This window comes from Callorhinus ursinus, unplaced genomic scaffold (genome assembly GCF_003265705.2).
Source record: "Callorhinus ursinus isolate GAN/ISIS: 27379988/994484 unplaced genomic scaffold, GSC_fseal_2.0 scaffold12, whole genome shotgun sequence".
In the NCBI taxonomy this organism is placed as follows: Eukaryota; Metazoa; Chordata; class Mammalia; order Carnivora; family Otariidae; genus Callorhinus; species Callorhinus ursinus.
Genome location: NW_027397074.1, coordinates 79,004,098 through 79,018,438, shown reverse-complemented (window position 1 = coordinate 79,018,438; position 14,341 = coordinate 79,004,098). Strand labels below are relative to the sequence as shown.

The 14,341-nt window shown below is 37.6% G+C and overlaps 1 protein-coding gene across 1 annotated transcript in view; it reads right to left on the bottom strand.

The window, feature by feature from the left end:
* Positions 1–13,360, bottom strand: part of MGAM2 (maltase-glucoamylase 2 (putative)) — a 93,188-nt gene extending 79,828 nt beyond the window's left edge. Inside the window, 2 exon segments of the mRNA XM_073899310.1 lie at positions 5,945–6,024; positions 10,452–13,360. Of these exon segments, the coding sequence (XP_073755411.1) occupies positions 5,945–6,024; positions 10,452–10,554 (183 nt within the window). The 5' untranslated portion in view covers positions 10,555–13,360.
* Between the last annotated feature and the right edge of the window lie 981 nt (positions 13,361–14,341).

Genomic DNA, 14,341 nt, shown 5'->3' with positions numbered 1-14,341 from the left:
TGTTAAGAAAAAAAGAAGAAGAAGAAGATAGCAGGAGGGGAAGAATGAAGGGGAGTAAGTCAGAGGGGGAGACGAACCATGAGAGACGATGGACTCTGAAAAAGAAACTGAGGGTTCTAGAGGGGAGGGGGGTGGGGGGATGGGTTAGCCTGGTGATGGGTATTAAAGAGGGCACATTCTGCGTGGAGCACTGGGTGTTATGCACAAACAATGAATCATGGAACACTACATCGAAAACTAATGATGTAATGTATGGTGATTAACATAAGAATAAAAAAATTAAAAAATACAAACTCTTAAAAAAATAAATAAATAATGATTATTTTTTGGTGAGATGTATTTTCCTACAACTTTAATATTCGTTTACATAAAAATTGTTTTGTTATAATAAAGAACTAAAATAGATCGCAAATTGAATCAAACTGTTGAAACAAACATAGGCATCCACTTCTCCACCCAACTAAATTTACATGAAGTGACAGAAGTATCATTAAGAAAAAAGTACAAAACCAGGCGCCTGGGTGGCTCAGTCATTAAGTGTCTGCCTTCGGCTCAGGTCATGATCCCAGGGTCCTGGGATCGAGTCCCGCATCGGGATCCCTGATCCATGGGGAGCCTGCTTCTCCCTCACCCACTCCCCCTGTTTGTGTTCCTGCTCTCGCTACCTCTCTCTCTGTCAAATAAATAAATAAAATCTTTAAAAAAAAAAAAGAAAAAATACAAAACCATTACAAAGCAGCCAACTATAATGCAATATGGCAGAAATGGTATGAAATGACTGAAACACAAGAAATAGACTTTATGAACTCTAGGGAAAAAAATATTCATGACCTAAAACACAAGAGGGAAAAAAGAACTGCTCCAAGCCAAGTCAATGTGGAGAATTGGAAGAGAACCTGGGGCATAGTTTTGGATGATTAATTGGGAAGCTTCAGTATGAACATTTAGCTGCCCAATGTGACATTCCTTATAGCTATTGGTAAGCTCTGACTAATTGGTGGGCATCCTGAAGTATTTGTTCATAGGCTAAGGAAGTTAGGAAAGATGCTGGGAACCAGAAGACATGGCAATGCACCAGCTAATAAACCAGGCCCCTCACCCCCAGACAAGTACCCACATTCCCTTCAGCAGCCCTTTTCTTCCCTCCTAAATATTCAGTGCAAACCAAGGTAAATAGGACAGGCAGTCATAGATAATTAAACACAAAGATGACAGTCAAGAACCACCAAACATGAGAGAAACCAACACTATGACAGGCACCAGACTTAATAAACAGAAGAAAGAAATTGCAGGAAACAATTAATAGAAAAAAAGTTACAAACCTTTTAAATAAATATAATTATTATCTTTAGAGAGAGGCATATAATTGTTGCTTCCATTAGAAGAAAAGCAACAAAGTATATTGAAAGTTAAGGTATTGAACAACAAGATTTAATACTCCTTAATATTTGGACTGAGTAACAAAAAGGAAAGAGAACAATGTCAAGACAAGAAGAATTTTTTAAAAAAATCAAATTTAGGATTTTCTCAGAACACAAGGACAAAGACACGGAAAGTATGGGAGAAAGGGTAGGCAAAGTGACCAGTGGGGCCAGACAATAATACTCAATTAGAAGATTCCAAAAGGGGTGAAAAGAGGCCACAAGTGAGGGAAGGGGGAATCAAATAGAGAAAGTAATGTTATACATGATGAACAACTCAATATACAATCCACGTAATTAGAAAAGACCGAAATAAACCCAGAAAAACCACATGAAGGATTTATGAGTAAAAGCAGTATTTAGCAGTAATTAATGACAGAGAAAAGAATCAAGTATCTACAGTTATCAGTTTAAAACATGAAATAAGCATCTCCTCTGTTTCAAGTATTCCTCTAAGTTCACATGATACAGTGCTGCCGGCAAGCTTAGTAGGTGAGACAGACACCACCATTAGTTAGACATTGTTTCCACTATTGACTTGAAATGCCATGTTCCCAACATGCTAAATTTCAGTGCACATATATGACACGAAAATATGCATTTTAGAACTTCCTGTTTTATAGGTATGGCATAAAATATTCTTTTTTTTTTAAAGATTTTATTTGTTTATTTGAGAGAGAGAGAATGAGAGAGAGAACACATGAGAGGAGGGAGGGGCGGAGGGAGAAGCAGACTCCCCGCTGAGCAGGGAGCCCGATGCAGGACTCGATCCGGGGACTCCAGGATCCTGACCTGAGCCGAAGGCAGTCGCTTAACCAACTGAGCCACCCAGGCGCCCTGGTGTAAAATATTCTTAAGTGTACTTATTAATTCTCCATATATACAGCTGATATTCCTGCTTCATCCTCTCCAGATAACCACAAAAAATGCTGGAAGGGATCAGTGGAGAAAGAGTTTGCAGGTTCTGGATAACCTCTCAATAACTGATACTCCTAAGTCCGAAGCCGATATTCAGTGGCTCTGCTACCTCTGAAACTGAGGTTGGCAAAGTCCAGAAGGTTAGTTTCACTGCCATAAATTGTTCCAAGGTCTGTAGACCTCTATAAAAGGCAATAAGACAAGAAATCTAATACATTCAGGTAAATACAGTATTTTTGAAGGCAGTCTGCCGTAACATGCCTACTTCAATTTTAAGCCATTCCCAGTGTTACAGACACCGAAGGTCAAATCTTTGATGTAGATACATCTCCTTCTTCTTTTCCATTTCCACTGCCACCACAGACAAGAACACAGACCCTCATAAACTGTTGCCTGGACTACAGTGGTTGACTCATGACAAGTCTCCCTATCTCTATTTTCCCCCTAACCCCAAACTTTCCCAACGAGTATTCTCCAGTTACCTTTTAAATAGAATTTTATGCTATTTTCCACTCACATTACTAACTTATAGAATTTGAGAATTGCTTGGAAATTATCTAACCAAACTTCCATTTGATATAAAGATTTTTTCAGTAGTGCCTCTGAGAGTTCTGTGAATGATGTGTAGCCAATTTCTTCCAAAATCTGAAATTCCACCTTCATAGTTAATATTTTACTGCAAGGTTATTTCTTGTGTTTAGTTAAAAATCAGTCTCCAGAAAGTTCCATTCTCTGAAACTTACTATAGTTGCATATTGCCTTTTAGATGAAATATCTCAAACAATATTGAAAAAATTAGAAGGAAAAACGATCCTTAGTGTTACAAGACAAAGAAGAAGAAAGGCACATTGGAAAAAAACTTAAATGGTCATTAGTTGCAGGTCTAAGGAAAATCCAAAAGTGCCTATAAACAAACTAGAATAATTAATAAATAAATTTAAGAACAATTTCCAGTTCCAAGATCAATATGCAAAACATCAATTTTAAATCAATATGCCAACAACAGCTTAAACAGAAAATTAAAATTTAAAAATATTTAAATAAAATCAAATACCAAATAGAAAAAATTTGGGAAAATTTCAGACCTCTACACCAAAAACTTCAAAATTAAGTCTCAATAAATAAAGAAATATATCATGATCATGGATTAGAATATTCACTCTTGTAAATATGGAAATTCTTCCAAAATTAATCTGTACATTTTAGGTGAACAGAGTAAAATTTCTGGTAGATTTTTTTGGGGAAACTGAGAGACTGATTCTAATATGTATTTAGAAACCTAAAGTGTCAAGAATAAGCTAGGCAAACTTGAAGAGAAAGAAGAATGATATGGAGGACTTACACAACCACATATCATGACCTTTTATAAAGCTATACTAATTAAGGCAGTGTGGTCTTGGCAAAAGAACAGACTAACAGTGGAACAAAATAGATATTCCAGAAATAGGTCCTCACATACAAAGACATATAATTTACAGTAAAAGTGCCACTACAATGAAGAGGGAAAAAGATGGTAATTTCAATAAGTGGTGATGGATCTACTAAAGATTCAAGGAAAAAAAAAATGTTCTGGACTTCTACCTGATACCATACACAAAAATCAAATCTAACTTGATTAAAAATCTAAATCTGAAAAATAAAACAATGCTTTTAGAGGAATATATAGGAATATACTTTTCTAACCTTGGAGTAAGCAAGAATTTTTAAATAGAATACAAAAACGATATTAAAACTCTTAAAGTGGATTTTATTAAAATTAAGAACTACTTTTCACCAAAAGTCACTATTGGGTTAAAAGTGAAATCACAGAGTAAGAGAAGATACTTAAAATTTATATATCTGATAAAAGATCTGTATGCAGAATATATAAATGTTTATTACAAAGCAGTAAGAAAAATATGAACAGCCCAACAGAAAAAAACGGTTAAAAAATTGAAAAGGCACTTCACAAATATGATTAACCATGTAGCCAAGAAGTAATATGAAAAGGTGTTTAACTTCATTAGTCATGTGAGATGTACACAGCATAGGGAATACAGTCAATAATATTGTAATAATGTTGTATGGTAACAGATGGTAGCTATACTTATCATGGTGAGCATTGCGTAATGTACAGAAATGTTGAATCACTAAGTTGTACAACTGAAACTAATATAACATAGTGTCAACTATGCTTCAATATTAAAAATTTTTAAGTTAAAATTACATGAAAAAAAAACAAAGAAAAAGGAGAAAACACCACAAGTAGGTTAGGATGCTGAGTAATTGCTCTTATATATTGCTACAGGGAGTGTAAATTGGTACAAACACTTTGAAAAACTATTTTGCAATATCACTGAAAGATAAACATGTATATATCCTATGAACTGAAAATTCCATTCTTACGTATCATTATTTGCCTAGAATAGAACTGTGTACTTAATAACTCAAGAAGAACTACAGAAACCATTTAGAAACAATAGGAAATTTCAGTTGGCCAATTATATAATTAATATGTTATAATGTAATATAACATAAATATATAAATATAATATAAAATAAATAAATATAGAATAATCAGTAATAAAAGAAGCATCAGTTAGAAAATATAATGGATTGTATATACAATAGAAACCAAGTATATGAAAGATCTAGAGAAAAAAAACCCTCATAATGCATAGGTAATAAAATGCATATTATATATGTGTAAAGAGAAAGAGAAACATAAAACCCAGTTGAGAAATATACATACATGAAAAGGAGTTGAAATGGAAAGACTTCCTATGTTTTTAGAGTTGGAAGGTTCAAAATTATTGAGATATCAGTATTTCTTAAATATAATCTAAAATTCAATGCAGTCCTAATTAATATCCCAATAAGATATTATGGGATATAGAATGTAGAATATGGGAGAAAGGAATAAAATCCAAATACATACCTCCTTTCTGATAAAGTCATAAGTTAAAATTAAGCAGTGTTCAAATAGTTGATATTCTTGTGATGGCTACTCAGGGAGAAAATCTACGCTCTTTAGCACACGTTCATTTCGGAGAATCCGTTGCCGATACATGATTTTATTTTTGGTTTCTTGGTTTTTTGTTTGTTTGTTGCAAGTTTTTATTTAAACTCTAGTTAGTTAACATGTAGGGTAAGAGTGCTTTCAGGAATGGAATTTAGTGATCTGTTTGACGCTGATTTTAGAAGGCTCTTGTTATAACAAGTCACTGGAGTTCTACAAGTGACTGATCCAGTCCTCCATATGTGCTTGATGGCCTCTGTTCTTGAGGAATAAATGGTCTAGCCCACAAACATTTCACCTTCCCATGGCGAGCCTTGGAATCACACTTATGACACATTTAGCAATGCTGAGAATTCCCCCCCTCAACTTTGGACTTGAGACCCCATGAGCCAACACTCGCGGAGTCCCTCCTCCTCTTCCCTTTACCCCATCCTGCTTCCCCCACTTCCACAGGGTTGCTGATTATTTTAATAAGGCAAGAAAGAAATGACTCCAAACGAATCAGAGGCCCCCAGTCCCCGCCACCACCACCCTCGTGCCACTTCATATACTCCTTTCTGTTAAATGAAACCCAGCAGACCGATAGCAGGGAGCCCACTTCTCTGACCTCTGTCACCACCTGGCCTGGAGCACAGTCTATCCTCTCTGATTCGGGGATCTCTGGGCACTCTGGAACAAATGCAGTCTCTGCATAGGAATTAAAGGGAAAAGTTGGACATTTGTAGCGCAATCACAATTCCAGAAAGGATGCAGGGAAAGTTATAGACTTTCAGCCAATTCTCCAGTCAATGATTACTAGCAGCCAATATCTACATGTACATACAAATGCTAAATACATCTGCCTTTTGTTCGGTTGGTTTTTATTGAGATATAATTCACATGCCATGCCATAAAATTCACCTTTTTAAAGTGTACAATTCAATGGCTTTCAGTATTTTACAAAGTTGGGCAACCAATCACCACTCTCTAATTCCAGAACATTTTCGTGCCCCTGAAAAGAAAGCATGTACCCATTAGTGGCCACTCCCCATCCCCCTCTTCTCCCAGTCTCTGGCAAATGCTAATCTGCTTTCTGTCTCCGTGGATTTGCCTATCCTGAATATTTTATATAAATGGAATCATAAACTATGTGGTCTTTGGTGTCTGGCTTCTTTCACTCGGCATAATGTTCTCAAGGCTCATCCATGTTGCAGCATGTAACAAGTACTTCATTCCTTTTTATGGGTGAATCATAACCACATTATGCATATATAACCCTTTAAAAAATCCGTTCCAAAGTTGATGTACATTTGGGTTGTTCCCACTTTTTGACTATTGCACAGAATTCTACAATGAACATTCACGTACAGGTTTTTGTGTGAACATATGTTGTGAATTCTCTTGGTTATGTATCTGGCAATAGAATTGCTAAGTAATACGGTTAATTCTATCTTTAAGTTTTTGGGGAACTGCCAAACTCTTTCCCAAAGGGACTGCACAATTTTACAAACCCACCAGCAGTGTGTGAGGGTTCCAATTTCTCCACATCCTCAACAACTGTTTTTGTCTGTCTTTTTCAAGATAGACATTTTAGTGGGTGTGAAGGCATTTGATTTTGCTTTGCATTTCCCCAAAACTGATACTGAACACCTTTTCATGACATATTGACCATTTGTAGATCCTCTATGAAGAAATGTCTGTTCAAATCCTTTGCTCACTTTAAAAACTGGATTATTTTTCTTTTTTGTTTTGAATTGTAAGATTTCTTTATATATGCTGGATACAAGAATCAGATATCACCCGCAAATATGTTTTCCCATCCAGTGGACTGTCTTTTCACTTCCTTGACGGTGTCCTTTAAAGCATAATTTTTTTAAGTAAAATTTGCCTATCTTTTCCTTGGTTGTTATGGTTTCAGTGTTATATCTAAGACACTGTTGCCTAACCCAAGGTCAAAATATTTATAACTGTTTTCTTCTTAGAATTTTATAGGTTTGACTCTTACATTTCAAGTTTTGATCCATTTTGAGCTAACTGTCATATGTAATATCAGGTAGGGATCCAGAATTATTTTTTTACATGTGGTTATCCTGTACCCCACACATTTGTTTTTTGTTTGTTTTTTCTTTTTCCCCCACTCATTTTCAGCCATCTATGAGGTAAACTGGGACAATATTATTGTCCCCATTTGAATAAAGACCTTCATTCAACATTGGCTATTTTTACTTTAGCTTTTGTCACCTTTGTGAACCCCAACCCACCCCTGCCACCCTCCAATGTAACATCAGAAGTAGGATCTGGTTTAGCAGGTTCCCTGAGCCAGTCAACACCCAGAATTCCATTTGAAGCTTGAGTCAACAGTTACTGTGGGCCTAATAGGTGTCCTTTAGTACCTTTGTTTCTGTTCAAAAAAGACCTCAAAACAACTCTCCTACCTTTATGGCTCTATACTTGTTTGTATATATACTTAAATAAAAATTTATTTTAAAATTGGATCAAAGACTTAAATGTAAGACCCTTGAAACTGTGAAACTCCTTGGGACGTCTGGGTGGCTCAGTCGGCTAAGCGTCTGCCTTTGGCTCGGGTCATGATCCTGGGGTCCTGGGATCGAGTCCCGCATTGGGCTCCTAGCTCTGTGGGGAGCCTGCTTCCCCCTCTGCCTTCTTCTCCCCCTGCTGGTGCTCTTTCTCTCTCTCTGTCAAATAAATAAATAAAATCTTAAAAAAAAAAAAAAGAGAAAGAAACCATGAAACTCCTAGAAAAAGACATGTGAGAAACACTTCATGAAATTGGTCTTGGCAAGGACTTCATGGATATGATACCAAAACCACACACAACAAAAGCAAAAATGGGCAAACGGGACTACATCAGACTAAAAAGCTTCTGCACAGCAAAGGAAACCATCAACAGAATGAAAAGGTAACATAAAGGATGGGAGAAAATATTTGCAAACCATTTATCTGAAAATGGGCAAAATTCTAAAATATATAAGGAATGCCTACAACACAATAGTAAAAACAAACAAAAAGAATCTGATTAAAAAATGGGCAAAAGACTTCCATAAGCTTTTCTCTAGAGACACACAAATGGCCGACAGAAAAGAAGCTCAATGTCACTAATCATCAGGGAAATTTAAATCAAAACCCCAACTAGATATCACCTCACATCTTAGGATGGCTATTATTAAAAAAAAAAAAAAAAAGATACGTGTTAGTGAGAATGTGGAACAATTAGAACCTTTGTATACTAATGGTGGGAATGATGCAAATTGGTGCAGCCACTATGGAAAACAGTACAGAGGAAATATTATTTCCTCAAAAAATTAAAAATAGAACCATCATATGATCCAACAATCCCACTGCTGGATATGTATTCAAAGAATTCAAAGAATTGAAATCAAAACCTCAAAGAGATACTAGCATTCTCATGTTGATTTCAGTGCTATCCACAAACAACCAAGATGTGAAAACGACCCAGGCGTCCATCAACCAATGAATGGATAAAGAAAATGTGGTATGTATACATATAACAGAATATTATTCAGCTGTGTAAGATAAGGAAGGAAATCTGGTCATTTACAACAACATGGATGAACCTGCTAAGTGAAATAAGCTGTTACAGAAGGGTGGATGCTGCATGATTCCATTTATATGAAGTATTTAAAATAGTCAAATTCACAGATGAAAAGACTAGAATGATAGTTGCCAGGGCCGGGGGGGAGGGGAAATGGGGTGTTGCTAATCAGCATGTAAAATTTCAGTTATGCAAGACGAGTAAGTTCTACAGATCTGATGTACAACATTGTGCCTATGAATAATCATGCCTGATGTACACTTCAGAATCTATTAAGAGAGCAGACCTCATGTTAACTGTTCTTACCACAGTAAAAATAAATAAATAAATAAATAAATAAATAAATAAATAAATAAACCCTCCTTTTCAATTCATGGAAGCATATCTTCAAAAAGCATCTTGAAAGAAGCGCAATATGTAGAACAGGTATAAGTGGAATTGACTACTCTGCATGAATTAGAGTGTGGTTTCAGCTAAATGTAGGTGTGAAGATCTAGGTTTTTTTCTTAAAGATTTTATTTATTTATTCGACACACAGAGAGAGAGAGAGAGAGAGAGAGCACAAGAAGGGGGCGGGGCAGAGGGAGAGGGAGAAGCAGGCTCCCGGCTGAGCAGAGAGCCTGATGCGGGGCTCAGTCCAAGGACCCTGAGATCATGACCTGAGCCCAAGGCAGATGCTTAACCAACTGAGCCACCCAGGCGCCCCGTGAAGATCTAGTTTTATGTTGACTAAAAGAAACTACTTATTCATGTACGTTGGACAATAATCTCATGGGACTTGTTACCCAAAGTTTAATAGGGAAAAAATAGTAATAGGCTGAAAATAGCTTATATCAATGGTTTTCAGATCCTCTTTCAAAGACATAATTGTTCCTAGAAAGCACCCTAATGTTTACTGTGGAGAATGGTGAAGAGAGATTGAGTAGGTAGGGTTCTGCTATCAGCACAATTTCTTTTCAATGCACACTTAATCTGCATGTATAACGTGAGCTTTAGCAAGCAAAATAAACCTCAAATTCTGTTTAAATTGGGGATAGATTTTTATATTACACACTATTATTTTATTATTTAGAGTTTCATGTGCATGGAGGAGAAAGCATTCTATTGGATGCTTCTGTGTGAAAGAGAACAGTTTCGAAGATATTGATGAAGAAATCATAGCTATTTCAATCAGAATATGGGCTGGAGGCTAATTGTAATTGATATATTTGAGCCAAGTTAATCAACTTGCTGCAACCTAATTTCCTTTTTCATAATGTAGTGGGATTGGGCACTGTTACCTCAACTGTTCTTTCTCCTTGAAGGCTCTACTACTTCATGACTGGATTGAAGGGCAGACATCTGATAAGCCTAATTTTGCTTCTTGTTAATACTTCATCAAATGGGACTTGGGAGACCCTGAATGTCACTGGCATTCAAGGTTTTGTTGTAGAAAAAGAAAACATGTCTTTTGAAGATTGAAATTGGTGGATGTGGATTTTGAGTGATGCAATGTGGTGCCATGCTGAAGAGCGAAGGAATGTAATCCTTCCAAACCCCAAACCACAAGCATCCTCCTTACCTTCAGTTTTCAACACAAAAAACATCAAGAAGATGTCTAAGGCCAGTACAGTCAGGAAGAAGATGATCAGAAGGACTTCCAATATACTGAGTTTCCTTGCCATCTAGATGGACACAGATAATGGGATTTAAGCAAACCACAAAGCTCCATCCATCCAAAAGGACAGGTATCATGATTATAATTTGAATTCATTTGCAAGATGACTTGATCACAAGCATTCCTCCTTACATAATCCAGAGAATATTGGTTTGCACTCATCACAGTGTTTACAATTAACTCTTGTCTGTGCATCCAACACCTCTAGAGCCTTTGCCTTTTTTGTCTGCAGAGGGTTGAGTATTGTCCAAGGAAAGAATATTTCAGACATAAAGAACTGAAAGTAGAGAGGGAGGAGTGGAATAGAGTACAGGAGAGAGATAAGGTGTTGAGGTGCCTCACAAAGCCCTTTTAGATGCCACTTTGATCCTCATACCCACCCTGGGCAGTAGAGTGGAGGGTACACTCAGGGAGGGAAAAAGTAACAAAACCTGAATCCTATCTTCTTATTCCAATTCTCATGCCATGATGGCAAGATGTTTAATTATTTAGAAATGACTAATCCTGTTAAGTCTCTGATAACAAAAATGAACCTAATCCTGATCTCCAGCACAATGCTTGCTTGCGTGGTCACAGCACACAAACCCATATAAATTTGGTGGCTCACTGTAACCTTGCCAATCATGCATACATAGACCCAAGTTTTAAAATATTTGGTGTACTGGAGTGTGTAGTGAACTGGGAACCAAAGGACATTCATTCTTGTCCTGGCTTGCCTACCAATAGGTGGGCATTTTGGCTATTTGGATGTGTATTTCTTTATCTCCAGAAGTCAGATTCTGGAGGTACTCCCAAGCTTATGCTCTAATTAGAGCAAATCTCACATTATACGTATGTCTCACAACCCCATGACGGCCCTCACCATGTCATTCCTTGACCAACTTTCCACCATCTTCAGCACTCTTCCCACCATGGCTGCACATTGGCTACTTCCTGGAACTTATCACCCTCCAGAATTGTTCCATTTCTGAACTCTAAGCCTCTACTTCCTACTTACTGGGCAGAAGCCCATCCCCTTTTACCCTCTTATTGCATTGTTTATTCTTGGACCACACTGAGGCTTCTGTTCTGTTCCACTCCCTCTTAATCTCTCAGGCCCTCCTGGCCTCCTGGCTGTTATCATTCCCTGATGTAGTCCGCAGCAGCTATTATTACTCTCATCTTCCTTGCTCCCTCATCTGCTAACTGAATCTATATAATGAAAGCATTGATCCAAACTTCTGCCTTCTGAGTTTATGCACTCAGCCCAACGTAGATGTCACTGGGTTCATAATCTGACAAATATACTGGGCCTTAAAGCTGACTGACAATCTTGCCACCTTCTCTCATTTTTCACAGGAGAAATTTCAAACATTGATCCTTGTTTTCAAGCCCCAACCTTTGTCACCTATGCTGTTACTCTCAGCCAATACCATCTCCAACGTCACAAATGAAACAACTATTTTGCAGAAACTATTCCATATACCTGCTTCTCAACCCAAGCATTTCTATGAAATTTATCTGTATCTGGGTAAACTCTGACTTTCTTCCCCCCTTCTCAACTGAAGAGTTTTCCCTCCTCTTGTCTAAGGATAGCCCTTGTATCTATTCTGTAGATCTCACACACTTTGAATTTCTCAAAAATCTTCTTCCACCAATTATCCTTCCTCTTCCTTGCATTATCAACCTCTCCCTCTGAATGTGCTCTTTCCCCTCAAAAGTAATATCCCAAGTCACCCTAAACTCTGGTGATTATTCTGGGTCTTTCTCTAGGTACCATTATAACTTTCTTTTTCCTCTTACAGCTAACTTTCCAAAAAGATAATGGCACACTGTCTGCATTACCTTCCTTCTTATTACTGGCATGGCTTCTGTTTTCTTGCATTCCACTGAAACTCCCCCTGCCAAGGTCACCAGTGATTTAGCTGCTGAATACAATGGGCACTCTCTTAATCACCCAGCACTATCAACCACTCCTTCCTCTTTAAATTTCTCCATGTTTGGATTCCTTGATTATCATTTAATCTTGGTTTTCACCTACTTTTCTGGCTCCTCCAATTTTCTTTTAGTTCCATTTCATTAAGATATTGATATTCCCTATATTTTCAACATAGGTCCACCATCCCCTCTCTTTTAGCAAACTCCACCACTCATATGACTTCATATAACACCCGAGGACAATGCAATCTTTATTTCTAGCCCAGAGATTCAGATTTATATGTGCAACTGCCTATTAGATAATCTCACCTGGGTGTCCCACACACTTAACCAAATTCAACACATTTGAACATGTGTTCACCGCTCCCCACACCCCAGTCCTAACTTCCACCAATTCTGCCCAATTGGCCTCTCCTCAATAATTAATATCTTGAGGAAGAGAATCACAATTTTTAAAAAAATCTACATAACTTTTTTGACTTCTCTCTTCTTTGCATTTCTCACAGCCAGTCACCAGTTCAGTCAGACTCCTTCCCCAATATATTTCAGATCTGTATCTTCTTCTCCATCCCTACTGGAAATGCTTTAGTCAGGCCATTATTTTTGGCCTGAACTGTGACCACAACTTCCCCACTGGCTCCCTGCTTCCAACTGGCAGATGGATTAATCTTTCTACTGCACAAACAAGGTTATTTGGTTTTCCTATACTCAGGTCCTCAGTGGTTCTCCAAATAAAATGCAAACTCTTCAGCTTTGTTATCATCTCCTATGCCTGTGTGGCCTGCCTCTTCTCTCCCTTATGTTCCAGCTGTACCAAGCAAACAACTGTGTAGTAATAATCTGTAAACCCATGTAAATAAAGAATTTTCTTTTTTTCTTACTTTGCCTCTCCTTTAACTTTGCATTTCCCTGCACTCCTGCTCTTCTCAGCCCTGGCCCAATGCCATGACCATTTCTATAAGCATTTCCATATGCGTATAGTTTCACTTTTTAATTGAGGCAGGCTTTTGTTTAATGTGTAATAAGCCGAGTAAAAACGCACCTTCATTTTGAAATAGGGGTAAAGAGCAAGGATCTACAGATAATTTGCCAAGGGAGGGCAGAGTTATGATTGGGGTTTGGAATTGAAGTTGGAGTATATTCACTATTCTTTCCTATTAGCCTAAATCTATCAGGTGTCTCTCCTCTAAATTATTCAAAGGTTTACTCTAATCCCCGTAAGATAGATAGATAGATAGATGATAGATAGATAGATAGATAATATATAATATTATATTCCTATGACACCCCTACATCAAAGTTGACCAGGCAGGCATTATGATTCACATTTTATGTCAATGTTAAGGGATTTTGCCTAACCATGGTTAGTGGTATGACTGAGGCAAACACTGAGGCTCTGCTTCTTAAACTAGTCTTTGAGTATTCACGCTCTCTCCACAATGTCTCCTAGACCTCAGAGCTTACATATCTAGAGGCTGGATCTCTAATGTAGAATTTCAGGCAGTGAAAGAAGTCTGGGGGACCAACCCCATATGCTTGCCATACCTGACTTCGTTACTTATACATACAGCCCAGGACTCACTACCACAGCAAACATGCTATCTGTCACTCAGTTTCCCTCCTCCAAGCATTGTGTCTCTCCATGAGATTTTCCTTCCCAGCCTCTACAAACCCAAAGCAGCTACTTCTTCCAAAGCTCCTGAATCCTCCTGGGGGGAGCAAGGAGGGGGAAGCAGGCTCAACACCCGTGGCTCAGGAAGTTCAGAAGACTCTGCGGACAGCCCCAGGCATTTTCCTGCCACAGGAACTATTGGCATTCTGGCAGAGAGCAGGTAGATGGGGATTCATAAAGGTAGAAAGTCTCTCCTACTTAGAAA